This window comes from Anneissia japonica, unplaced genomic scaffold, assembly GCF_011630105.1.
Source record: "Anneissia japonica isolate Jap-2015-1 unplaced genomic scaffold, ASM1163010v1 scaffold5623_len388731_cov182, whole genome shotgun sequence".
Taxonomy (NCBI): Eukaryota; Metazoa; Echinodermata; class Crinoidea; order Comatulida; family Comatulidae; genus Anneissia; species Anneissia japonica.
In genome coordinates, this window is record NW_022727290.1 from 141483 (window position 1) to 169106 (window position 27624).

Genomic DNA, 27624 nt, shown 5'->3' on the forward strand with positions numbered 1-27624 from the left:
ATATTCAGCGAAAAGACTGACGTAATCATTTCACATGATTTAGAAGATAAAAGTGGCAGATGACAAGTAAGACCAGTTAACTTGAGGGAGACAATTAATAATGCAGTCATAGAGCAAAGATTCTGTTTCCCAGACATGGGGCCCCTCGTTTATATGCATAATAAACATCGAGAATTACATAAGAAATACAAAAACATGTTTTTACATTTAAATTATATTCTTTTTATTTGTTTAGGCACAAGGGCGAAGAATTATTGTAGCACAATAACAAACCACGGTCGAATGGGATTGGGTTTATTCGGTTCAAAGAATAAACCATGAAAGTTCAAGATTATTTCCAGTGTGGTCTTTCTGGTGGTGATTGGTCGAAGAGAAACAATCCCCTTTTTTTTCCCAGAAGAGTGTATAGTACTACAATCTTTACATGGGCCATATTGCACGTGGTGTTCAATTATCTTTACCATCAAGCTACAAAGATTTTATTATATTATTTAAATATTTATAATCCTAAATTATCAAATATTTTCTCAATTATTTATTGTCGAAACTATTACAAACACAAAACAGCTCTGTATGCAAAAGTCCACAGCCAATCAGACTGCTTATTTTACTCACTCGAACAGTTTACACCAACATCCTGCGTATGATCTAAACAGCTGATTTCAACCTCAGCATCTTTTTGGCATTGATCGAGTACAATCTCTGTCCCATTACACTGCACTCTGTCTAAATGAACCGCCCCTGTGCCTGGTATAACGGTTTGTGTATAATTATTGGCTGTGTATCCTCCTAACATCCGGCACACCACCAAGGAGTCCTCGATTCCCCAGTTTGTATTGCATATTGTCCCCCAGTTGCCATTCATGTACACTTCAACTCGCCCATCAAGTGGTGTTAAGCCTTCCTTTAACCTAATTGGGTCTTTTAACAAAAAAGATTTGAGTTTGTGAAAAAAAAGAAGATATTTTGTCATTTGGTACAGATTATCATATAAACATTAAAGTTCATTACTAAATGGTAATGGACAATGATAGTAAGCAGAATAGTAAAGACAAAATTAACAGTATTATTTCATTTCAATCGCCAAAAAACAAATATTTCCTTGTTCTAATTTTCAATAATTACACAAACTACAGTAATTCAAATATTCTCAGAAATGAGTAAACAATTTCATCAGGTTTCTTGTTCAATGCAATTTTAAAGAAGTCAACCTGACAGTGAGTCAAAGGTTAAGGCATGAGCACCGCAACCTACACCCATAATAACAGCGCTGATTCGAACAGCACACTATGGTTCTGAAGGTGGAACAAGTCTTCTCGAGTAAGGACTATAAACTGTAGGCCCAGTGTACACAATTGGCTCATCTGCAATATAACGGAACCCAGTACATCTTTCAAAAGGAGTAGGGGGTTACCCTGGTGTACTGGTACATCTCACAGCCCCTGCCACTGTGGAGTAAACAGCGCGCCTTCTTGACCTGCGCATGACACAACGGGACCCTTAAGGGAGAAGTATGTTATAAGAATGATTAGTCCATATCTGTCTCAGGCCAAAGCTTTAACTGTGAAGTTGGTCCTCCATCAGGAAGAAGAAGACAACAAAAATTATGCAGTACACAGTGAAAATCTTTGTATTTAATATAACTGTTACTTTGAGTTTTATAATATCTGCACTGCAGTAGAACATCATAATTGTTATAATGTTGAAGATCAGTAAAATTTTAAAATTGAGATCAGTTGGTTGCAACATTTTTTATCATTTACTTTTTTTTACTCATGCTCACTTTTGGTTGGTAAAATTTTAATACTGTATAACAACATGGCGAAAATCCATGACTGATATCCAATTTATTATATATACTTGAAAATTGGTCTTTTTAAATATCAAGTATGAAAAGAGTTCTTCTTGATAAAATAAAAAATTATAAAGTCAACCTTAGATTTTATAGACTTTGGGTGGGTTAGTCTTAGCCAACAAATTTCTTTTGACTCTATGTGAAACTTACTTGTGCAAACAACTCCAGCATCTTCCCAATGACCACAGTTGTGGCGCCCCCAACCATTGAATGGACACTCCTCCATGGAATGCTCATCCCCTCGACAGGCTAAGTTATCCACGTGTATTGGTCCAGTTCCTGGACCAAAGGACAAGCAACATCCCAACCTATACAAAGAAATATGAAGCTAGATCATTAAATAACCTTTGACAATACACGGTATTAAATATACTGATGTCACAAAATATAGTTTAAATATATTTTAATTAATGTAATTTCTAATGTAATTGCCCATCTGACAAACCTTAAAAAAAGTGTTACAAAGCTATATTGAAAGAATTGAGTTATACTGTACTATCAAGTACTGTAATGATTGAATGACCTCCAACTCAAAAATGTTAAAAATTTGATCAAAACAGATAATTATTAAGCTCTCTCTGACCACCCTCTGTTTTCTTACTTTCATCTCAATTAAATTGGTTCATATTCTATATCAGTGATAACAATGATATATACTATTCCCCTGAAAAATAGTACTTTTTTGCCTTGTCGTGTGATGAACTCTAGGCCCCACACTCAAAATCGCCCTGACGGTAAAGGGGACTGCAGCCACCATGACAAAAGAGATTGGCCCTTGACCGCACCATGGATCAGCAACTAGACAAACAAATGTGGAGGCTGGTGCAATTATACACAGTGTAACCATGATTGTCCAAAGGAGGAAATTACTTATCTGGCCACTCGCTAGCATTGCCACTTCAAAATACACATTTCATCTACAGTATTTGCTATTTAATTCAGTATCATTTCGATTTCATTCTAATCAATTCATTGTCATTTTGATTTCATTTTAATCAAACAGTAATTTTTTATTCAGTTAGTGTTTGCAATTTGTATTTTTTTTTTCACAAGTTATTATATTATTATGTAGCTTTATTTATTTATTTCTTTAATTTTTTATTTAGACTTTTTATAAAATGTATTAGTTAACAAAGATGCTGATCAGATCAAGGAACAGTACTGTGCCTTGATCAGATCTGTATCAAATACACAAGTGTACAGCAGACGCTGTCACACTGATTAACAAACACAAAAATGTAGAAGTCAATGAACCAACACAAATTATTGTATAATTACAGCAGCATTGTACTCCACTACTGCCCAGGGCTGATAAGTCGAAAACTGTACAGTACAACAGGGAGGCACTGATTAGCTGCAAGCAGTTCAGCTACACCAGGGAGATGGTGTTCACTGTAGCTGCAAGCTATCTTAATTTTATCTGTCAATCATCTTTCACAAACTGTATTAGTCATCTAAACTATTAGTAGGCCTAGCCATACAATACTGTAACTAACACTACATCAAATGAGACAATCATCTAGAGGTACTATTTTTTTATACCTCCATGCTATAATTATGGGGCAGTCATCTCACCATTTATGCTACAGTCATCTAGGGTAGTCAAATTTTGTTTACATCTCTGTTATATGTTAATAATTTTATGGCTTATAATACACATTATTAAAAGTATATGATTAGTTAAAATTATTTATATTATGGTGTATGCCTAGGTCAATACTTACCTACTTGATTGGTCAGTAGGAAGTCATTAGTTCACAAAAAAGTGCTGTAACCCTGTCTAGTCTGTGCCACTACCATAGAGTGGAGCTGCGACCATTTTAACAAAAAAAAAATCACTTACTGCAGTAAATCATGCTGCTTTACCATACTAATACTGATAAGCTAATTACTGTACGTCATTTTAAAAAGTTGACATTGAGGGCAGCAGAGCACAGAGGTGATTATAATGGAATATCCAGTGTGTCTTACAAAGCTTACATTAATGGTAAATAAGGGCATTGCCATGATACCCTACGATTGGATTTTTATTTACCTGGCAGCCATGTTGTATCCAAGTTGTCTGCATACAACATCTGCATCCTGGATTCCCCAATCATCATCACAAATTGTCCCCCACTCTCCCTTAAAATAAACTTCAACTCTGCCCTCTAGGGGATTACGGCCACCGCTTAGTCGCACATCTCCGTCCACTGTAAAGATCAATGAATTCTAATGATGAAAATTATAAAAACTGTTGTACAATATATTTGTCGGTAATTAAATTCCTTGTGGAAAAATTACAAATCATAACATTCTGTAAATAATTTTTTGTGACACATCTTTAAAATATAATACTTTGCAACTACACTCAACAGACCTGCAAAAAAAAAAAATTGTGCATCTGACCAATAAAATGTCTCCAACACCAAATGTTGCCTGTACACCCTATAGCCCAACAGTAGTGGTGTAAAGTAAGCAACAAATGTGTAATGTAAAGTAAACTGTAGAAGCCCATCAGCGGTTGTTGGGGGGGGGGGGGAAATGAAATGTGCGGTCACACATTGTTTTCCAGCCGTGCGACTTAACAGAAACTGAACTTTGGCAACTGGCCAGTTAAAGAGCAATGTGAGTTTTGAGAGTTTAAGCAAATTAAGCCAACACACCTGTGATAAGAATTAACTGAAAAAGTTTCATTGGATTGTTCAGAGTTGCCAATGTTCTACTTTTGCAATTCTGAGCAAATGGCACAAGATTTATATTGCTTACTACACTGCATTAATTCAGTACTACCTGTAGCTTCAAGAACCAACAAATTATGAAAGCGTTGCATGGCAAACAGTTAATTTAAAGTTGTGAGATCTGGAGTTCGAGACCAACACTCAATGCTTTGCTTGTGTCCTTGGGCCCTTTCCACCCAGGAGTACAAATGGGTAACTGGTAGGATAGTAATGCACTGAATGTTGTGAATCGTGTGCATACAAGCAGCAATGACCAGGGATACTCCCCAGGGAGAAAGTTGCACAATGTGCAGGTCTGCCCATTCTCAGTATCCAATGACTAGGGAAATAATGATGCCAACACCTTATATAATCACCTATGTACATTCTGGTTCTAAAAAAAAAATAAATAAAAGAGAGAGAGAGAGAGAGAGAGAGAGAGAGAGAGAGACGGAATGAGCACTACCAGCAAACTTGTACGTTGAGTTTTGAAGTACTGTATAAATTGTAATGTTTTCATTTTGATCAATTAAAAGTTTTTGCACTACTAAGTACATTTAAATAAAAACAAAAATTTTAAATTAAAATTATTCTCTCCTTTTAACATATGACTGGTACCAATAATATAATAAGTAAAACAGTAAGCTTATTTTGAAATATAAATCTGAATCTGGATGACTTCCAAAAAGACAGATACACATGAATTCACATCATAGTTAATTCATTAAAACAATCAATCAATCAATCGTTTCATTTATGTGGGCCATTCCAACATTCATACACATAGCACCACCTGGGTCCAACATACATTATTTCACATAAAGACTATACAAATCTCAGTACTTTAAAGACTAACTATAATATTTATTAGCTCTAAATAAGAGCTACAGTAACATTAATATTATAGTTAGCCTTTAAAGTGCAGAGATTTGTCATTTCTTGTATTGTTATATACAGCAGACTAACGCACCCACAGAGCAGTTTATTCTGGCCTGCGAGAAGAAGTAAAATTATAAAAAAGTAATAATGAAAAGTAAAAAGTGAAGACCACGACGCAACACTGGGCCCTTTTGAAGTGGGGCAGCCCAACTCAAGAATCAAGAATAAATTAACATTTAAAACACAATTCGTTAAGGAGAAAAATCTATAAAGTTTACAGAATAGGAGGCTGCAAGATCGATCACGGATCAAGAAAGCACTCAAAATCTCTAATGTCGGAGCCCCTTGAGAACTTGCCCTCTGGACACTATCGAGAGTCTCTGAAGCATCACCCGTCCTCTGCCATCGGACAAATTTTGGTGTCACCACTTTTGCTTTGTGATGATTTTACACAAAAAAGGAATAGTTAAAAATTCAGTTTTTCCTCATGGGAAAAATATTATCAATCTTATGGTTGCAATAATTATAATGAACTAGCATATACCTGTGCTCTGCACTTTGTTAAATGAAAGTGAAAATGTTGCGAGGCATTTAGTTAAATGTTATGGGAATTTGAGGAGGCAATCATTGAGGATGTTATAGTTTACCTTGTCATTATTTTTTCTAAAGGACCTCTTTGTAGATATAGTTCTTTTGAAGAATTGTCCATTTTGAATAATACATTTGAATGCAGTACCCTCTTGAAAATGCAATATAAATAAACGAAATAGTGAAACCTACACACACACACACACACAAAAAAACATTCTACGTTGCTAGTTCAAGTTACGGGACAAATTGTTTGCAAAATAAAATGTTTTATCAAAATTCTTTCCAAAGTTTATCAACAATGATTTTGAAGATTCTCAACAATTTTTCTTTCATTAAAAAAATGAAAAAAGAAAATCAGGCCCTATAACAAATTTCAAAGACGACACTTGAAATGAACTTTTGTTGCATTACTTTTGTTTTGTATTCGCAAGACATTCAAACATTACCTCAGGCCTCATTAAATGAAAGGAAATTTTCATTCTCATTATGTTTTTGAATTACTGTAGTTAAATGGAAAGTGACAACTAAAATGTTTCTCTTTTAGGATCCTATTTTCATAAACAGGCCCATACAGCAAATTCTTTTCAGGATATTTTAATAATGTTCAGTGTGAAACGTATTTGGGCCCTAGACCCAGATTCCAAAGGGGCCCGTACTACTAACACCCAGCAATCTACTACACATCCTTGAGTACTCGCACTAGGAAAAGGTCAACACCCAAAATTAACAACAAAACCCTGGTTTTGGAATGGTACTAACACCATCTACTGTATAATGCAGTCTTCTGTTTTAATATGCAAATGTTTAAAGGAACTGTACTACAGTAAGGAAGGGGATTCACTCTACCACATACCGGTAGCTGCAAAAATTTATACAGTACTTTCATATTTCAAAAAAACTATTTTATTTATCAATTAAAGAATTATTTTAGGGCTGCTTTTGACACAATACTTTATAAATTGCACATAATTATCATTAAATGAAAAGTATGTTTTTATATATTTGTTTCTTATTATTAAAAAAAAAAACACTTGAGAATGAGAGACTTCAGAATGGCTCTTCATAAGTACAATTACTTTACACCATATCCTTGATGAGCTGACAGGAAAAGAAAAATATAATATTGATAAAGAAACAAAGAAAAAGGTCAAAGTGTGGTCATAACCCCCCATTAACAGCATACCTGAATAAACAGTTGCTTAGTGTGATTACAAAGCCATGTGACAGAGACAATGACAGAACAACAATGGGCTGTAGCAAAGAAATTAATAACAATACAAGTTCAACACCTTCGGAAAAAGTGAAAGACCTTCATATGTTTTGAAGACTTGGAGAGGTTGTGTTATTCTTTCGGTTAACTCCATGGTTAAATTCATTGGGTAAACTGAAATAAGATAAACAACGGTAATAGCATTGTTCATGAGTGCACTGTGCCAATTGGTGTGTCACGGACAAATCATACAAGTCTGCCACTATCCCACAAACAATGATCTGCAACAATATGAAAGGTCATTAAGTTCTCACCTTTTTGATGATCAGACGACATGAAAACCAACATGACGACATGAGCAAGCTGCATGACTGGGCTATCCACTTTCACACTGACTGATAGAATATCATTAATTGCTCAATTTAGTCAATTATACCACATTATATGAAATTCCTGCAAGAGTCTCAAATCTTGGATTTCAGGCCATAGCCAGGATTTTGGGATAGTCAGGGGTTCTATCATGTACAGTAGGCTCTTCTGGTAGAGTCCAGGGGAAGACTGGGAACGGTTGGGTTAATGGATTGAACTGGATTTATTTAGTGTAAACACCAAGGATAACCCACAAACTTCTGATAACTTAATTTCCAGTGGCGTCCTTCTGGTCGTGATTGGGCAGTACACCGGGAGACAATCCCCTACTCTTTTCCGAAGTGTACTGCGTTCTTTAACGTGCACATGGGCCATAAATGCACATGGGACCAATGGCTTAAATGTCTCATCCAAAAGACGGTGCGCTATCGTAACTTGCAATTCAGCCCTTTAGCTGAAATACAAGGAGAGCAGCGATGGAAATTTAACCGGGGACCAATAGATCTCCACGGTTCAGCGCACACACAGTGCCTACTACCAGTTTAGCCGACTGAGCTAAGCCGCTCTCTCTACCTCGAGGTCAGGGTTTTAATCCCTCATGCATTTCACTTGTGTCCTTGGGCAAGGCACTTTATCTGCATTGCTTCTCTCCACCCAGGGGTATAAGTAGGTACCTGGTAGGGTTAAATGCCAAAATGCACTGATGTAGCTGCTGCAAAGTTACGGTATACTCCCAGACAGATGAGTTCCATAAAGTATTTAATCCAATGACTGGGGAATGATAATGTGAAGCACTTATTATTTTCATGTATTTGATTCAAGAGGAGGGCTGGTTACAGTAGGTTTACCAGTTTATCAGAGGGTTTTCTCTACAAGTAGGTCTGGCCAAACGGTAAGAACTGCCTCTGGTTACAACGAACGGTATCTCTCGCACTACAGAAGCGAGAAGGATTCTTGAATGGATGTTAATAAGCTCATAAAATTGAAGTGCAATAAAGTGCCGATTTTTACAAAATAAAATTCAATTAAACTTAAAAGCCCAAAAAAAAAAGAAAAAAAGTATCTTTCAAGTTGTCTTTTTTTAAAGAGAAACCTCAAGCAGCTTTCACTTCCCATTGTCACCATGAAGAAATTTTTAATGATGACAATAATGATATTTTCACAAAATGTGAATCTGAAGACCTTCTAGAGTACCTGCTTAATAATTGTGACAATACATACAGTATTGGGTCAATCCTTTAGTTGAAAGAACTAAAAAATATTAAAAATTTAAAAAAAAATAATAAAAAAAATTTTTAGAAAATAAAAAATAAAATAAAATATTTAATAATGAATGGAAAGGGAATGTAGCTACTGTAGTAACACATCTCTCACAGATTTTGTAAAATTTAAAAATAGACAAATATTTATTAGATAAATTAGATTTTGAAAGTATCCCTAAAATTTGAACTTCACTCGATCATGTTAACCTTGGATAGCAAAAGAAAATAATGGTGTTTGTACAATTTGTAACATTCATCAAGAGGAAACTTTAAGACACTTTCTGTTTATCTGTCCTGTTCTTGCAAACATAAGATTAAAAGAGTTGGAAAAGCCAAAACAAGCATTAATTATTATAATGTAATATCTGGAATAAACTGTATTATGTTTTAAGGATCAACAGGTAAAGTATTCCTCTACCTAATGAAGTAGTGCGGATATTTGATAAATACTAAGAGAGCTTGGAAAAAAAAGCTAAGATCATAAATTATGTTCAATCCTAGCTGAGCATTATGTAATTTTTTTGTTACGATAAAAAAAAATGATTAGTTTATCTTCCTCACCCGTATGTCCTCTATAGTATTAAAAAAATACATTCTAGAAAAAAAAATGTTTTTATTTTTTTTTTATTAAATAGGGGCTTATATTATCTGAATCATGTATTTAACTTCAATATCAATGTACCAGCAAACAACTCATGGGTGATATTTGGCTTTAGCAATATAAAAAATAAAAATAAAAATCCTCCCTCCTTCATCACTTTTCTAGCTTAGATAGGATGATAAACTAATCATCTTATTTTAATGGGCCTAAAGTAGTTTTTATACTTTGTATTTCATAGTAGCCTCAGAACTTTAAAGCCAAACACCATTTAGTTTAAATTAACCTTTAATTAATGATAATAATTTAATAATTAATAAACAAAAATATGGCCATATCCACAAAATGTGTTCATGGCACTGTTCCAAGTCAGAAGAATCTTCAACTATCTAAAGAATGGTTATAATTTACTCATTAAGTTTGCAATCTGGCATTTTGCCCATGTACCAGCATTTGAAAGCAAACACCATTCAGCCCAAATGCCACTTAAATAACAAGAAAAAAATGCCCATACCGCAACCCTCTATATCATAGAGGAACTACTAATTCCTCCATATAACTTCTAAGCTGAACTTAATAATATCCCTTTAATCCAGAAATGTTAGGATATGACAGGAAACATTTCAATGATTAATGGGCTTTTAAAGTTCTCAAACAAATATACAAGATATGTCAGTAAGGGGTCAATCCAACTTCCAATACCAACAAAACTCCACAGAGGCTGGCAGAAAATTTCAGCTGCAGGAAAAATCAATAAAAAGACATCTGTTGTACACTTAACTCGGAGTACTTTATTAAAGATTAATAACAGAAAATAACTGTATGTTAACATGCATCCAAGACAAGGATAAAATACAAGTTAAAATCTATGATTTAAACGTGCCAACTAGTGGGATTTAAACTATAGACATAGTGTAGAATAGTGTTCAGTATTTACAGTAAATCTCCTAATATTATAACCTTGGGTTATTATTCTTGATTGTTATTAAGGGTGGGTTACTATTAGAGCATGGGTTACAATTTAGAGTAGTGGTTTACTATATACTAGGCTTAATGTAGACACTTGAAAATAGTACACCCCTACCAAAACCCAAGCTTTTCATATTATTATTAGCAATTCATAGAAATAAATAACTACAACAGAGTAATTTTATTATATATAAACTCAAAACACCAAGGCGTACATTCAAGAAAGAATCATCAACAGCGAAATCACAACGTGAAGAATACAGTACCTATTTTAAGGAATAGATCGTGTTTAATAAAGCGACAAAATTTTGATTTGAATGTCATTTGTCTACAGATTTGGTGACTAATAGTAACACCATGGGTTTATTAAAGTAGTGGGTTGATTTACTTCTAGGGTGGGTTACTATTAGAAAGGGTTACTAATACAATACAGTAACCCATTACTAATGGGTTATTGTAGTAGAATTTTTACAGTACAGTATATGGCATATACACTACTTGCAAACATCACATTTTTACAAAAAGATAATTTCATAAATCTAAACCTAATTACAGCTCCATAATAATCATTTTGACATTTTAAGGTTAAGCCTAATGGTAGTTTTTATGATGAAAAAGCAACTGAAAATAACAATTTTATAGCACAAAATAATATTATACATAAAACAAGTTGTACTTTTCTAATCTTCTTCTCGAGTCACTCTGTTAGACCAATCGACTTGCCTAACAAAAAACTTTTCTAATAAAATTGCATTAATGTACATAACAGGAAATTTTTAAAATAGTATATCAGGATAATATCTCCTGAACAATGTATGTTGTTAATATGATATAAAGTAGGCCTTTGTTTCCCATTTCTATTTCTCTGCTTTAACTTTAACTAAAAAAATAAATTAAATAGAAATTTAATACATATTGGTAAACACTTTCTGTGGTCCCACTTTAGTTGTGGGAATATAGTAGGGAACATTTGAATATTACAAACATTTTATTGAATGTTAGTTCCCCTTCTTATCCAAAAATGTTTCAAACAAATTACAGTCAAACTCCTATTAGTGGGACACCTTCAGGAGAAAAACAGCGTCCCTTAGGGGTACCCCTATTCAGGAGACACTAACCAAAAATGTGAAAATATCCCCTTAATAGGGGTTTTTGGCATGTTTTCATACAACGATGACATACATTCTTTATAATTTTATTTTCATTAAAGACCTAAGAAAGAATTACAGTGGAAATAGAACTAAATCCGTATAATAAGAAATCAGCAGAAATGAAAACAACTGTAGTTTTATTATTATATGGTTCCCATTATTTCATGATGCAATGTAAATGACCAAATATATTTTTTTTAATATTCAGCTTTCTATTGGATACATAGCATGAATAGAGTAACAACTTGCACATGTTATGGTATGGATTAGAATCCTATCTGAACATACACAAAGCAAAAGAAATCCTTCATATCTACAGTAAGGGTCGATTGCTTTATACAAGGGGAGAGAATTTTGGTTTGATTTTAAGTGAATTACTCAGAAGGTGTCAAAATATAAAGTTGAATAACTTTTTTTGAGATTGTTGTTAATACAATGAAAAAAAAGAAAGCGTCCCCTTAATAGGGATGTATTGACCTTTTGGCACACTCAGAACGTGTCCCTGTCCCCCTTGATTGGGGTGTCCCCTTATTAGGGGTTGGCTGTTTAATAGGGGTGTCCCAAACCATCTAGAAAATCAACCTGAACTTTTATAATGTTTATTAAAGTACAGCACCAAAAAACGTTTATAAGCACTTTTGTTTATTCAGCTTTAGCTACAACAAGGGCCACAAGAACTAAGGATCACTCTTCAAAGTGGAAATCCAGTCACAATACAAATAAACACACATACAGTACAATGTATTCAGTAAAGAGTGGAGTTGTTTTTGGTTGTGAACAAAAATCCTGTATAGATTGACAGGAATTGAACTAGAATCCTTGAATTAGGAGTAGTGTTATAACACCTGGATTCTCGGTATCAATCTACTATAGAGCTCATACTCGGACCATAAGATACCAAAAACTTAGAATAAAACAATTTTTTTTGGTCAAAAATTTTGAACGGTATTGACATAATGCAATCCTTTACAAGTTTTAATTCATAATGTTTGAAGAGGGAGGAGGATTCACTTATACCGTCTCCTCTGCCACAATCGTGACACTGACATGTGCCCGCACTTTCTCACCCCTGGGTTCTAAGACTCGTCGTTACGCCACTGATTGGCAGATAAGCATCTTAAGGCCAACTCAGACAGCGTCGGCCGACGCAGCCCGACGCAATTTGTTGTCGCGTCGGATCTGTGTGAGTTAAACGCAGACGCGATGGTGTGCGTCGGGGGCAGTCGCGTAGTAGAATATTAAACGTGTTTAATATTTCTCACGACCTCGTCGTTACGCCACTGATTGGCAGATAAGCATCTTAGCCACCATCCTATTTAACTCCTCTCATAGGTATACAAGAAATAATGTGTTTCGTTATGAATGGCTATTTTAAGTAAGCATTGTATCCTTAATAATTTCATATATTATTATTATAGTAATAACTGGGGCTACTATATTTGAATGACTTTAGATAAGGGTCTGCGTTCCTCAAGCATAGTCATACCTGTAATCCCTTCCAGCATTGGATGAAAATGATTATTCTATCAACTTGCAATTTGTATACACTATATGGCAAGTCTGTGATTTCCTTACAGTACACTGTACAAAGTCTTTATTATTCCTGTATATTTTTGCCTGGGGTGCTCTTTTGCCAAAACCAATAAAATTTGCATAGATCAAAGTAAACAGGTTAAATAAACATACACGGAATAGCTACAATGAGATACCATGCACAATGAGTAAATAAAGTTATCAAGATTCTGAAATTATAAAGACTGTATTACCAATGAAAGCCTGAAAGTGAAAACCTGGCCTATACAGTACTTCAACAATTAACCACAATATATATAGGAATTTTTCAAGGCTTTTGTGCGCTTTAAAAGTACAAGATTCTTTAAAACCAATTGTACTATAATTTAATCCATTCTCATTTTCTATTTTCTTTCTTCCTCCATTTATCTATCATACTATTATTAATTTATTATCACATAATTGTACACATTAACTACTGTATAGGCCTACACTGAAGCCATCATCATCTTTTGTAAATCAAATTATTACAATATTACATGTTTCCCCTGTTCCATTCTTCATTCATCTACTTTCCTTTCTTCCTCCATTTTTATTAAGGATATTTCTTATTACTATCACACCATTAATTGAAATATATGTACACTAATCAACTGCAAAGCCAAACAACCATTAAAAACCAATGACTGTTCCTACTATAATTATTAAAAACATTATTTAATAAAGCATGGAAATAAATCTAAGTAGGTCCCTATACCCAAAGATGTATGATATGGTCTTTGTTGAAGGTAACTGCACTGCTTTTGGACCAAAAGTGGCATGAGTATTGACAAGAGGCTAATGGGGGAACAAAGGTTAAATGGGGGCTCCATAATGATTAGGTGAGGAGAGTTTGCTGGAAATATAAGGTCATAGGGGGTGATTTTTAGGGCAAATAGAAAAATTTATTAGATTATCACTCCCGTCTGCATCAAAAATTTTGGAAATATTGATGCGGGAATAATTTTATATTTTTTAATTTTTTTTTTCCCCGCATCATTTATTTTAACTGCATAAAAACAACTTTGCAAAAAACAAAGCAAGTATAAAGGAATTGGCTCCAAATTCGGCAGACTTCAAACTCTTCCAATTGATTAGATCAGGCATTGGGATCGCCGTAAAGTTGAAAATGCAAAGCCCATTCTTTAAACTTGTTATACTGTGGCTAAAAATAAACAGCGCGCTAACTGCGGCTAAAAATAGACAACACCGCAGTCCATCACTAAAGAGACCCGCCCAGTGGGCTGATCGGATTGTTGATTCACAGCATGAAGACTCGCATGTTCCACAGAGACTTGTTACATAATGCATTACAAGTGGGTGGTCTTCCTTGTGATGTGTGTGTTTGGTTGGATTGGTTGTTGTTGGGCAAAAACTAACTTACGACATCAAGAAAGAAAGTTTAGACAAAGGCTGGTCTAGCTCGAGGTAAAGACAAAAGCCTAAGCACATATGCCTACTATTTAACTATAATTAGGATGTTCCCTTCCCTTTGATGCTCAAGTAATATCTGATTTTTTTCACCAGCTAGGCCATTGAATCACTGGGCAATACAGTTTTTTTTTAAATGCATCTGCAACTTAAAAAAACGATGTCATGTTCGTTCTGTTCATGCACACGGAATTCCCATGTATAATCCCCCCATCCCATCCACTCAACAACAAAAAAAACCTCCCGTCCTTATCAATTTTTTTTGTTTTAAAGAGTGATATTTCTAGTAATTTTTTTCTATGTGCCCTTATTACTTTTTTTTTTTTTTTTTTTTTTTGAGCAAACCTTTTTTGCCCAACAAATTTACAGGGATATCTTGGTGAGCACAAGCCCATATCTCCCCACTCTCCATCTATCATATACAGTACACATAACACACTTATTTGCAACATGATTCCATGGTGACAGCAATACGATGAAGCACTCACAAAACAAATCATATTCATTGACATTCGCTCAGACGGAGTACAGATAGATGGAAATATTTCCTTGCGTATAATAACAACTTTGCATAAAGACACTAATTTGCACTCTAAATGCATTTTTTAATATTGTGCTGGTCCATAAATTTTGCTAATTAATACCATCAACAGAACAATTTCAATCAAAAATCATTCTCATCTAGTCTGTACCCTGGCCAGGTGAAAAAAGAAGAGATACAGTACTTTTGCTCAGGGACACAAGTATGTTCCACCATCAATGAATCAAACTCAATCATTCTGTATTATGTGGATAGCTCTATGTCGTCTGCTCCATGTTATACTAAACAGTAGCCTCTGTGGGACTACACTAAAAAGGACAATCGCTAGTTATTATGTTCGAATCACCAGCATGCACCACCTGTCAATAGCTTATCATCCCAGTCAGCTGTGAGCTCATCAAAATAATAAATATTGATTTGTAGTGATCTATTCTAGGCCTACAGTTGTGTATACAAAACTCGTATAGCTGGTAAGTAATCCAAAATATAGCCTAGTCCTAAGCCCAGCATCTAATGACAGTTAAAAAGAGATAATAGGAGAGAATGCAGTAAATCATACCTGCCGGTGCCACGGTTCCTGGCTGAGCCGTGACAGCTGGATGCTTCAGCGACAACCCAACGCAAAAAATTATCAATAACTGTTTACAAATCAAGTGACAAGTCCATGGCAAGCGATTACTGCTTTGTAGATTTCGTTTTAAGAATACCATTGTGTCGGTAAGCGATTTTTAAAATCAAATGACTACATATCATCAATAATTTGCGGTTAGAAGAATACAATACAATATTTAAAAAGATTCGATGAAATCTTTCAGCTTCTCTACCTTCGCATCCCTCTCGCCAAAAGATCAAAGCTTGAAAGAAAGTAGCTCTCTCTAGAGCTCTATGTAAACTTCCGAGGTCAAAGGGTATGTTATCAGCTGTGGTGTAAATCGAAAATTCTGTGAGAGAGTGACCCCAGGTATACTGCTCTGTGTGCAAATATTCGATCACACCAATGACCCTTCTATCATAATAGGAAAGAAATGTTGGTTCCCAATTCATTTTTTTTTTAAATTTTATGACTGTCAATATAAACATTATTAATATTTATGTCTTGTTAATTATTCTGTCATAACAATAATAATAATGATAAGGCCCCATAAAAAAAAATTATTAGTTTATCACCCGCTCCCTCATCACTTTTGGGAAAAATCTGATTTTTTTTTTTTTTTCCAATTAACATATATTTTTATTTCAAACGGTCCTTTTTCTATCTTTTATCACTTGAAAAGCTTAGGATTTCTTGCAAATATGTTTACTGGTACAACAAAAACATATTTTTAAATATAAATTTGATTCCATTATGACTTTTTATATATGTGTCTCTAATTATTGATTTACTTGTGATCATCATTAAAATTTATTCTTTGATAGGGTGATAAACTAATAATTTTTTTATGTGGCCTAATACATTTGTTTTAATGTTGTGTCAAGTAAAGTTCATTCCAGTCTCAAATGAATTTCTTGCCATTGTATCTTTATTGTCGTATACCCACAAAGTGCATAGTGGTGGATGATTGATACCTGATCCTTGATATCGGATCCTAACTAACTTGTAACACACAGTCATTTGAGAAATCAAACAGCAAAATAGCAATACTACATAGGAGTGGATAAACTAATAAATTTTTTTTATGGGGCCTAATAATAATTAAAACGTAGTCTTTAAATATAAAATCATTATTCAAATAAGTTATTAAAGTTTTCTACGCCGATTTTTGGGCCTCCTTACAAAATAATTTCTTATTTTATAGTGACCATGCAAAAGAATATAGGAAAGCTAATATCCTAATATAATATATTGAAATACAATACAATATGATATAATATAATATATAAAAAGCTCTATATAATTATATTATATACTTTATATTATATATTGTGTTAATTATTCTTTAATATTATATTATATATTATATATATATATATATATATATATATATATATAAAATATAAATCAAGATAGCCGTTATATATAAAATATAAATCATCAAAGGTACATATACAGTGTTAAATAAGGACATGATGGAACATCGTAGGCTACCCTGTAGCATTTCAACGAATAAAGTCCTATAAAAGTCATTGTGTAATAAAATGCCTCCGACGGGATTCGATCCTGCGACCTCTCGCTGACAAGGCGAGCGTCATAACCACGAAGGTTTCATGGTTGAACAGGTTCAAATAATCGCCGGGAACATTGCATTACACAATGGTGCGCCTCAAGAGGGCCAGATAATTAATTATCTGGAGAAACGACTAGAAATAAATACTGTCGTATATTGTATATGAAATAGATGAAATTTAGCCGTTAATACTGCTGAATAAATATAATATAAATCATCAAAGGTACATATACAGTGTTAAATAAGGACATAATGGAACATCGTAGGCTACCCTGTAGCATTTCAACGAATAAAGTCCTATAAAAGTCATTGTGTAATAAAATGCCTCCGGCGGGATTCGAACCTGCGACCTCTCGCTGACAAGGCGAGCGTCATAACCACTAGATCACGAAGGCTTCATGGTTGAACAGGTCCAAATAACCGCCGGGAACATTGTATTACACAATGGTGCGCCTCAAGAGGGCCAGGTAAATTATCTGGAGAAACGGCTAGAAATAAATACTGTCGTATATTGTATATGATATAGAACAAATTTAGCCGTTAACACTGCTGAATAAATATTATATAAATCATCAAAGGTACATATACAGTGTTAAATAAAGACATGATGGTAAGGATTGTCCTTTATATAAATACGTAGTAGTGTAATAAAATTCCTCAGACGAGATTCGAACCTGCGACCTCTCGCTGTCAAGGCGAGTGTCATAACTATTATGAGGGACGTATCCCCTGCCCCCATGATCTGCTGCCATGGGTGCATGAGAATATATACCCCCTCAGCCCTAACATGGCTGAGGCTGAGGTGCGAAAATTTTGAAAATATGGATGGATCTCTGGGTACCCGGAAATTACACTCTCATAGGCCTTACTTAAAAATCCTACCAATGTCAACAATATAATACAACAATTATTTTTTCTTAATACAATAGGGGGTGCGATCACCAAATGAGTGTCCTGTTCAGTGGCGTAGCCGGAATATTTCTGTAGGGTGGGGGGCAGTGTGGGGGTCCGTGATATTATGTGGGGGGACAAGTGTTCTCATCGAAGAGAGGAACCAAATGCTGGGGGAAAGGGGCCGCGAAGGGCCCCCGGTCAGGATCCAGGGGACTTGTAAAAAAGTTGATTATGCAAAAGTTTCATTGTTGAGGGCGCACTCCTGAAAGCTTGCCATTATCAGTCATTGCATGGTTGGCGGAAACTGTATGTGGAAAGTAACCATTATTTCTAGCAGGAGATCCCTCAAGTTTTATGTGCATGCCTATACTTCCATTTGTAAATCGGATGATTATTTGATGCATCTAAAATATTCGTCTGATACTCTGTACACACTCTGGTTTCCGAGTTGTATCGAAATACAAAACAATCCAGGTTTTGATGACATCTGAAGGCACACATAATGGTAGATGGTACTTTTGAATTTACCATAGGTTGATCTTCTGAATAACCAGATGACGAAGTAACATGAAACAAGCCATCACATTTAGGAATCTCTGAAATGTAAAGGAAGCCCAATTTAAAGTAACTGAACACAAATATATGTACACTGCTGACTCTTTCCTACTACTCTTTCCAAAGGTAATATCAAATGCATCCGCGAAAACTTTGAAACCTAGTAGTCGCTCTAAGTAGACTGAGTGCACAGTCTGCAGTGTCGAACCAATATTAACAATAATAATAATAATAATAATAATAATAATAATAATAATAATAATAATAATAATAATAATAATAATAATAATAATAATAATATTGTAGCAATTTAATCAACATTCTATTTAGCACAACGAAACTACAGTAAGTAGTTTTTTTCAATATTAAAGACCCTATTAGTAGGCCTAACGACCTCAGGTCCAACGTTGTATATCAGTAATTGTGTAGGCATGTGGAGCCTGTAAGGCCTCATTCATTGGGGAGGCTTCCCGGACCATTTTGCAACAAGGATAGAGGAGTACCGGTACTGCATTTACACAGGGATAAAAATTCACATATACAAACACATAAAAAATACAGTAATTGGAGTAACAAAAAGTGCTTTGAAATAATAGATAAAGCAAATACACAGTATCAATTAAAAATCAAAGAATCCCTCCATATTAAATGGAAGAATCCTGAACTTAACAGACAAGTTCAAAGTTACGAGATTACACTAAGCATTTGAACTAGAATTTGAATTACGTAACTTTAACGTGCAAGTTACGACACTATTGTATTCAAATACGGTACCTATTTTAGAATAAATTAGAGCTACGATATTAAACTAAGCATTTGACTTAGACTGTTTGAAAAACTAGAATTTGAATTACGTAACTTTAACGTGCCAACAAGTTACGACACTACTTTGTATTCAAATACCTATTTAGAATGAATTAACTCTAATGTGCATATGTTATAAGCACATGTATATAAACCTCAAGATATCCGAATTCGTTTTTTTTTTTTTGTCGTATTGAATAAAATGTTCGGAAGTTTGGCTGTATCGTGCATGAGTTTACACAGACCAGTACAGTCACAAAGCAAGACCTTAGTCCTGTTTTAGAAACTCGGCGTCGTTCATGGGCATGCGCATTCATATTTCTATCGGAGTTTTCGCTTCAGTGAAATCGGTAGTCCGAACTGTTTCTACTTTTTGCGATGCGAAAATGTGCGCAACCAACCAGAGCTCCGGAACCGAACCGACGCCTTCGCTCTAGGTAGACTGAGTGCGTCTGCAGTGGCAAACCAATAATCCTCTCAAACCTTGACAAACCTTTGTAGTCTGTCCCTATTACTTTCAGAAATATTTCAACATCCTAACATTAAGTTTCTTGACCAGATGATCAACAAAAATTCCTCATGTAAGTTTATAATGTCACCCCCAGATATTTATACGATGTAATCTGTTCAATTTCTTTATTTTTTTTTCAATAACAACTGCTACGTACTTCTTCAACCCGCTTTTCTCGATAGTCAATCACCATTTCTTTGGTTTTCTCGGTGTTAATTTGAAGGAAGTTATCCTTATAGTAAGAGACAAATCTTTGAATTTCGAAATTATATTGGGTCAGGTCGTCCTTTTTAATTAGACCTACGATCACAGTAATAGGAGTAGATACTAAGACATTCGACAGCAGATCTAAAATCTGCTGTGTATATTGTAAATAAGAACAGAGCAAGCACGGTGCCTTGTGGGGCACCGGTAATCGATTTAAGAAGTATCTGAAATAATTTTACAAATTTTAACATAATAATTGTACTCGATTCGTTAAATAATTAAGAACAAAATTGATTAAATAGCATGGAACGGAGTGGAGTTTATTAGGAATATTATGTGTGGTTGAATGGTATAGGCTAACATTATGGCTGAAGCCAGGTTTCAATAAAATTGCTTCACTGTCCCTAATCTTCATGGCAACCTTGAGCTGCTTAACTACACAAACAAGAAAGTTCCCGATTCGACCAAAGCTGTCAGCGATAGCGTGTAGCGATTTTATGGAAAAAAATCTTAAAATATTGTAAAATCAAAAACGTGATAACAAGACATGTGATAAAGAATGCATGAACGTACGTTTGTCTCTGGCTGCTTTCATCTCTGCTTCGTTCAAGATACGGTCGTAAATTTGCAGGTAGCCTACTTCAGCCACTACACCATCATACCCCACTGCATCCGACCCAACTTCGATGTCATCGAAATCCATCCGAATGCTTGTAAAACCAGTATTTCCAATGCTTGCAATTTCTCCATCCCGCCAAAGTCTCAGAACTTTGTGCTGGCCGTCAAACGTGACGGCAAGAAATGTCCAAGTCTCAGGTAAAAGTACTTTTGCGTTGACAGCCGCTTCTAATCCATAATAAACAATTACCTCGGAGTTATAAAGGGCATCATTCGCGAGTGTCTGAACGATAGAAAACCGCGTGTTGTCATTTCCGAATGCTATTATTGGACCGTTTGAAATTCGGTAAGGAAAAATGTAGAACGCAAGTGTTAAAGTATTTCCGCACTGCTGAAATCTTCCGTCATTAGGTATTCTAGCTTTGATGTTCATTGGGACGTTTATTTTGACAGTCTGTCTACTTAAGTCAGCTACAGCCGCTATAAGCATTGACTCTTTGAACAGCAACCAATAAGAATCTCGATAACAAGTGTTCAACGGATGTAAGTTTCGTGTGAATGGAGCTAAAGTGGAAAAATCGCAGAAAATCAAAACTTATGTATTCGACATTCTGTTTTAAATGATTATGTAATTAGATTTAAGAATCATAAAAGCAGATGAAATAATGTATAGTCCACTCTAACGTGAACCATGATGCTCAGTTTCCATACAATCGTTACAGCTTTTTAAGTGAAGTCGTTGAATGCTACTGCGTAGCAGACCCCGACGCAATCGGGAAGGCTCCCCGATTCGACCGATCAATCAGAGTCGCCAAAGGAGTCGGCGACAGCGTGTAGCGATTTTTATGGAAACCAGGCTTGGCTAAGCCGGGCACTCACTGCACAGTACGATGATACGATGAAGCCTACTCCGCTCCCTGTGAGCGCTAGACGACGCAACGCCGTCAGCTGAGTGTCGGTGGCAGCCAGCACAGATCGTCATTAAAAACGAACCGTTGCGCGCGCATCGTGGCGTTGCGTTCTTTATAGAATTGCGTCGGCCGAGTGTCCGGCTTATAGGCCAATAGTGGTATACCAAAACGATTTTCTTGTGGTTATTTTAACAAGCAAACAAACAAACAAATGCTTTATTTGTTGTTATAATTTATTAATGAATTTTTAATCAATAAATTGTTAAGTCGATAAAATATTCTTACCACGGGGACAGGTTTCACCGAGAGCAGGAATGTCACACCTTTCCCACCTGACAGCAGGATTTACAGTGTAACACCACACCTCATGATAAGTAACAGCGCGACAAAGGTTGTGCGGAAGAGGAGCGTATGAATGGGTATGAGGCCATTGAACAGACCATTTTTGGCAAAGGTAACCACTTGCTGTTTTACCGACGATACCTCTGTAGTCTTGCATATATGTTTCCAAAAAACACTCACCTGACAATGAATGATAAAACAATTACCGGTATGTTTACTTATTTTATTCACCAGTAATATCTGTTAAAATTTCAGGATATTGATATCTTAATGCTGCATTTAGAAATATGGGTAAACATGTATAAATGAAGACAGAAGCGAATTCGACAGAGAGAAAAACAATCAATCTACAAAAGATTCGAACCCAGATTTTTCGCCTACATACTAAGCGTCATAGGAAGTTGACTGGTGAATTAAAGTTCCAGTAGAGTGTGATTCTCATTCTTGTTATCGTGTCTGACATCACAGCGCAATTATGGCTACAGTCAGACATGCCCTCTTCTATGCATTACTAGATCTCGAACGAAATACTTATAATGTGAGAAGTCCAGACAAACGGAATAATACTATGAATCATTATTATATAGTGTATTTTCCATCGTGTTGATCGAGTAATTCGGCCGGGGTTGGTCACCGACTCCCCGAGCGCATCAGCTAACAATAGTTAGTTTTCGCAGCACGACGTTAACTAACGTTAATGGTGACGTCATAATTTATTCATCTTGCGTTGCGGAGTACGTAAATAGGTACGGTAGTTTTCGCCGCACGACGTTAACCTTAACTTTAACGTTAGTACCCAACATGCAACGCGATAGCTCCGCCCAGAGCCGTAGATACTGGCTCCGCCCCTTTTTTAAACAAATCGAAATACGCATGCGCAAACCCGTAACTAACGTACGTCGAACACGTAAAATCCTGAAATTAACATAGAGGCATAGCTCCGCAACGCAAAATGAATAAATTATGACGTCATCCGTTAACGTTAACGTCGTGCGGCGAAAACTACGGTAGACCTACCTAATTTCATGATTTTACGTGCTAAACGTACATTTGTTACAAGTTTGCGCATGCGTATTTCGATTTGTCTAAAAAAAGGGGCGGAGCTATCGCGTTGCATGTTGGGTACTAATGTTTAAGTTAATGTTAACGTCGTGCGGTAAAACTACCTAATATTACGTTATAAGAACGTTATAATAACGTTGCAGTTTGGTGATAAAAACGTTATTTTGTAGAACCATTATGTACGTACTTATATATATCCTAATTTCACGTCACAACGTTTGAACATTCTTACAACGTTCTATGAACTTTATTTTGTGACATACCAAACCACAGCGTTCGTGAACGTCGTAGGCCCTAAGAAAGTTTTGTGTTTGCTGGGAAGGCGCTTTACTATGAATGTTTATGAACCTATTTTGGGATGAAAACATTTCATTTTATCAAGATTGTCAGCGAAAATCAATTTTAAGTGTTATTTAATATTAAATGTTTGACTTACAATTGTTATCAGCTTATCTAGTAAAGAGGGAATTTAACCAAACAATTTGGAAGTTTTGAAAAAAAAAATCGGGTTGCCATATTGATAGTTACCGTATAGCCTATGTATTCTTAATAATCGATCTTTGACTTTTTCGGTTGACAGAGTTCCTTCTTAAGTCACCATAGCTGGTGTTGCATACACACCATTGCATCACTTCCCCACCCCGGGATACGGGCCTAATGTTCTGATCGAGAGCGAAGTGGGTGTTGCCTGGGACTGGCCGCCCAGATCTCCACAAGTGGGGATCTAGAGGACGAAGCCCCTGCAGCCTGGAGTTCCGACAATTAAGGATTTGAAGAAATTATTTTTCTCCCCGTCGAATTGTTTCGAGCTCCCGACGCAGGCAGGGACTGAGGCTAGTCCCTGGCTACTTCACTGACGCCGCCAGAGATTCCGTTTCCCCCATGATAAGTCTTTAGGCGGAATCACTAATGATTCCTCCATCTTTTTGAGATGCTTATGATGTTTTATGGTTGAGTTTTGTCTGGAAAAAACGATTGTTACCTGACAAAATGTCTGCAATAAAAAAACATTACACTTTATTTATTTACTTATTTCGATTTCATCGCTGTAGACCCGAACTTCACAGATGTTTTCCCCGATGTTTTGCGTTCCAAAATTCACATTTACAAATTGCCCAATCAGCGGTGGATTGCATATGACGTTAACAATGGCGCTTCTGTTGACCATGGTTTCATCTATTACCTGACCACAGATTTTGCTTGTTGTTCTATCCGATATTGAAACATAAGCACCTATCAGGCGTTTATAAAGCTCGTTCGCAGAATCTGAATGATAAACAAAATCGTTAATTTTTTGTATGGAAAAGTGTCTGCGACAGAACAGGATCCTGCACACTTTCACAAACAACGAGAGCGTCATCACAATACCACAGAAATATATTGGTACCGGTATATTATTTCAGATTCATACGACATACAGTCATATACCTGTCTCTTATACACATCTAGATGTGTATAAGAGACAGCCCCCACACACATGATTATACTATATAAATGACCAATGATATCACAGTTACCTGAACCAACGTGGTTGATTATCGTGATCATTGAAACACTGTAGAATTTATCCATATTGATTTCCAGCCATTCTGCAGTATCTATAATTTAATTGAGAGATGTCTTGATCGTTATGAATTCAATCGTGACGTCAAATGTTTACCTTCAAAGTATTTTTTTTTCTATTTTCGAGCAGCAATATCTTTCACATTGCCGTCCGATATGTTGAATAAAGCCTAGTTTCCATAAAATCGCTACACGCTTCCGACAGCAGCTGTCGTCGAATTGGAAAAATCCGTGTACCACGACGGTATACAATTTACATGTTGTAAGGGAACCTCACATAATATGCCTAAGGGCAAATCAAAGTTCAGTGCCCTAAAAAGTGTGAGTTAATAATAATAAAACAAGTATTTATCTTTTTATTGGTTTGCTTAAATATTATTCAATTCAAGTTTATCAAATAAGTAGCATACATAAAAATTCTATCGTAAAATTGAATAAAAACAAAGCCTCATTAAAAGAAATGGATAATAATAACAAAAATATGAAAAGGGAAAAAAATGAGATAATCAAATTTAATATGGAGCACATAGTAAAACGCTCATCAGTAAAAAAACGCACCATTTGGTAAAAGTGATTCTTAATGCTAATAAGGCAATCCTACTTAATAACAAGATCTCGTAATCTCGAAATCTCCGATGAGGGCAGTATAATAGAGGCAGTAGAATGTATTAAAATATATGCTTAAATAAAGGAGGAAATATCCTCCATGCTTCTTGTACACAGTGGCGTAGGTAATATTATATTGGATTTCGGCACGGGTTTATAAATGCTATTACTACCACTGACAGGACACGTAGTATAAATCGCATGTTTGGTTAATTCTGTGTTGTACGCATTGAAGGTCGTGAGTTCGAATCGCGCCTCTGTGTTTATTTTTATTTTTTATTGTTTTTTTGTATAAATTAAAATTCTAGGATATTTGAGAGCTGTTTGACAAAAGAAATCGATTAAGTATAAGATAGAAATATTTAACTAATTAGAACGTTCACTTGTACAAAATTAAAATGTCTTAAAATATTTAAAAAAAAATTAAAAATCAAATGTTAAAAAAAGAAAAATTAAAATTAAACACAAAGACGCGATTCGAGCTCACGCCCTATGGAACCAAGGGTGTGAGCATAAAACCCTTGCATGGGAAGGCGTATAAACCGACCGAGCCATCCATACGACGTCTTTCATAGTAGTAATGGCAGTAATGTGCAGTCCTTGCTGAAACCCCCTGATTCGTATTGAGTGTATGGTGCACATTGGGGTACAACTTATGGGCCATGAATGTTTCTTGGAAATTACCTCTAGTTTCTGTGTATAAAATGGCGCCAATCAATTTTTTAGAGCTTCCCATCGAAGCCAATAATTATAATAATATAAATAATTGGCCGCTATTAATAATAATAATAATAATAATAATAATAATAATAATAATAATAATAATAATAATAATAATAATAATAATAATAATAATAATAATAACACTTTGCCATAACGGCCTCGAATACACAAAAAGATCTATTACTTAAAATGTAGGCATAAAAAAATTCCACCTGACCGTCGTAAATATGCAAAATACGCCTGCATAACTGTATGGTAACGTTCAGTTTATCTGAAGATCGTGATAGGGTGAAAGTCACGTCCATGCATTACTTATGCTTTATATATAATATATGTCCGATTCAATGCAAAAACGTCTCGGTTTCAAAACTTTCCCCCCCCCCCCTTCCTTATTCACTATCCCTTAGTACTGTAAACATTCTCCGCCACAGCATCTGATATTAAGTGAGTCATACCTTAATTTCATTTTAACAACAATATAATTTATCTATTAATTTGTTCTTTTTTTGTATTTATTGTATATAATTATTGTAAATATATTGTTGATGCGGACATTTGCCCTTGATTGCACTAGTAGCTGATAAAATTCAATTGAATTGAATATATAGCTACGATATATACAGTATATCGTAAGACATGTAATCAATTTTCCTGCCCCGAAACATAGGCTAAGAACAAGCATGGTGCCCGTCGGGGGATAATGCTATGGATTACTTCAGTTAAAATATACAATATTTGATTTAATAAGTGGGTGAAGGATGTTCGGCGGGGGATGGTATTAGTATGGATTTATATGCGTCAAGGGCCTCGACGGTACTCTCGAACCGAGGGCCCTCAAAACCTAATCACGCCACTGAGCGTGTCCACTATTTCTCAGGCCAGTAGTAAACAAATTTAAATTTAACACAAAACGGGATACATCTTCCACAAACCATTATTACGTCAGTAGGCAGGGGAAGATCCAGTAAGTTTCCTCCCTCCCCCCACCCCGGTTTTGCCACAAAATTTCAATGCAAATCAATGTTGTGTGCTACTCACTTACCTATTCTGAAACTATTGTGCCCCCTTACCCCACCCCGTTTGAAAAATTCTGGAACCGCCCTTGTAGGCCCAGCATTAGTTGTTGGAGAGGAATTAATGAAGTCTTTTTTTTTTTTTTTTTTTTTAAATGGATAATGATCTACCTGATCGCCTGGCTCGTTATAGATGTGTATAAGAGACAGCTTGTACACAGTGGCGTAGGTAATATTATATTGGATTTCGGCACGGGTTTATAAATGCTATTACTACCACTGACAGGACACGTAGTATAAATCGCATGTTTGGTTAATTCTGTGTTGTACGCATTGAAGGTCGTGAGTTCGAATCGCGCCTCTGTGTTTATTTTTATTTTTTATTGTTTTTTTGTATAAATTAAAATTCTAGGATATTTGAGAGCTGTTTGACAAAAGAAATCGATTAAGTATAAGATAGAAATATTTAACTAATTAGAACGTTCACTTGTACAAAATTAAAATGTCTTAAAATATTTAAAAAAAAATTAAAAATCAAATGTTC

At 35.3% G+C, this 27624-nt stretch overlaps 2 protein-coding genes across 4 annotated transcripts in view; both read right to left on the minus strand.

Annotated features, from left to right (window-relative positions):
* LOC117113671 (scavenger receptor cysteine-rich domain superfamily protein-like) overlaps nt 1-15991 on the minus strand; it is a 49984-nt gene extending 33993 nt beyond the window's left edge. For all 3 annotated transcript variants that reach the window (XM_033257080.1, XM_033257081.1, XM_033257078.1), the window contains exons 1-4: nt 15666-15991; nt 3891-4047; nt 2006-2163; nt 616-921 (exon numbers count right to left, since the gene is read on the minus strand). In XM_033257080.1, coding sequence (XP_033112971.1) covers nt 616-921; nt 2006-2163; nt 3891-4047; nt 15666-15816 — 772 coding nt within the window. In that variant the 5' untranslated portion in view covers nt 15817-15991. The remainder of the gene's footprint in view (nt 1-615; nt 922-2005; nt 2164-3890; nt 4048-15665) is intronic.
* A 2478-nt stretch (nt 15992-18469) lies between these two features.
* Nucleotides 18470-24814, minus strand: LOC117113670. Its single transcript, XM_033257077.1, has 5 exons — nt 24693-24814; nt 24205-24441; nt 22057-22293; nt 20816-21424; nt 18470-18761 (listed from the first exon to the last, which is right to left on the minus strand). The coding sequence occupies exons 1-5, from the start codon at nt 24745-24747 to the stop codon at nt 18511-18513; spliced, it is 1389 nt and encodes a 462-aa protein (XP_033112968.1). The 5' UTR covers nt 24748-24814; the 3' UTR covers nt 18470-18510.
* Nucleotides 24815-27624: the final 2810 nt, after the last annotated feature.

Coding starts and splice junctions, on each gene's coding strand:
- LOC117113670 (XM_033257077.1), bottom strand. CDS start 24,747: ATGGATAAATTCTACAGTGTTTCAATGATCACGATAATCAACCACGTT. Junction 24,442..24,692: donor AATCAACCACGTTGGTTCAG/GTAACTGTGATA, acceptor TTTATCATTCAG/ATTCTGCGAACGAGCTTTAT. Junction 21,425..22,056: donor CGGTGAAACCTGTCCCCGTG/GTAAGAATATTT, acceptor TTTCCACTTTAG/CTCCATTCACACGAAACTTA.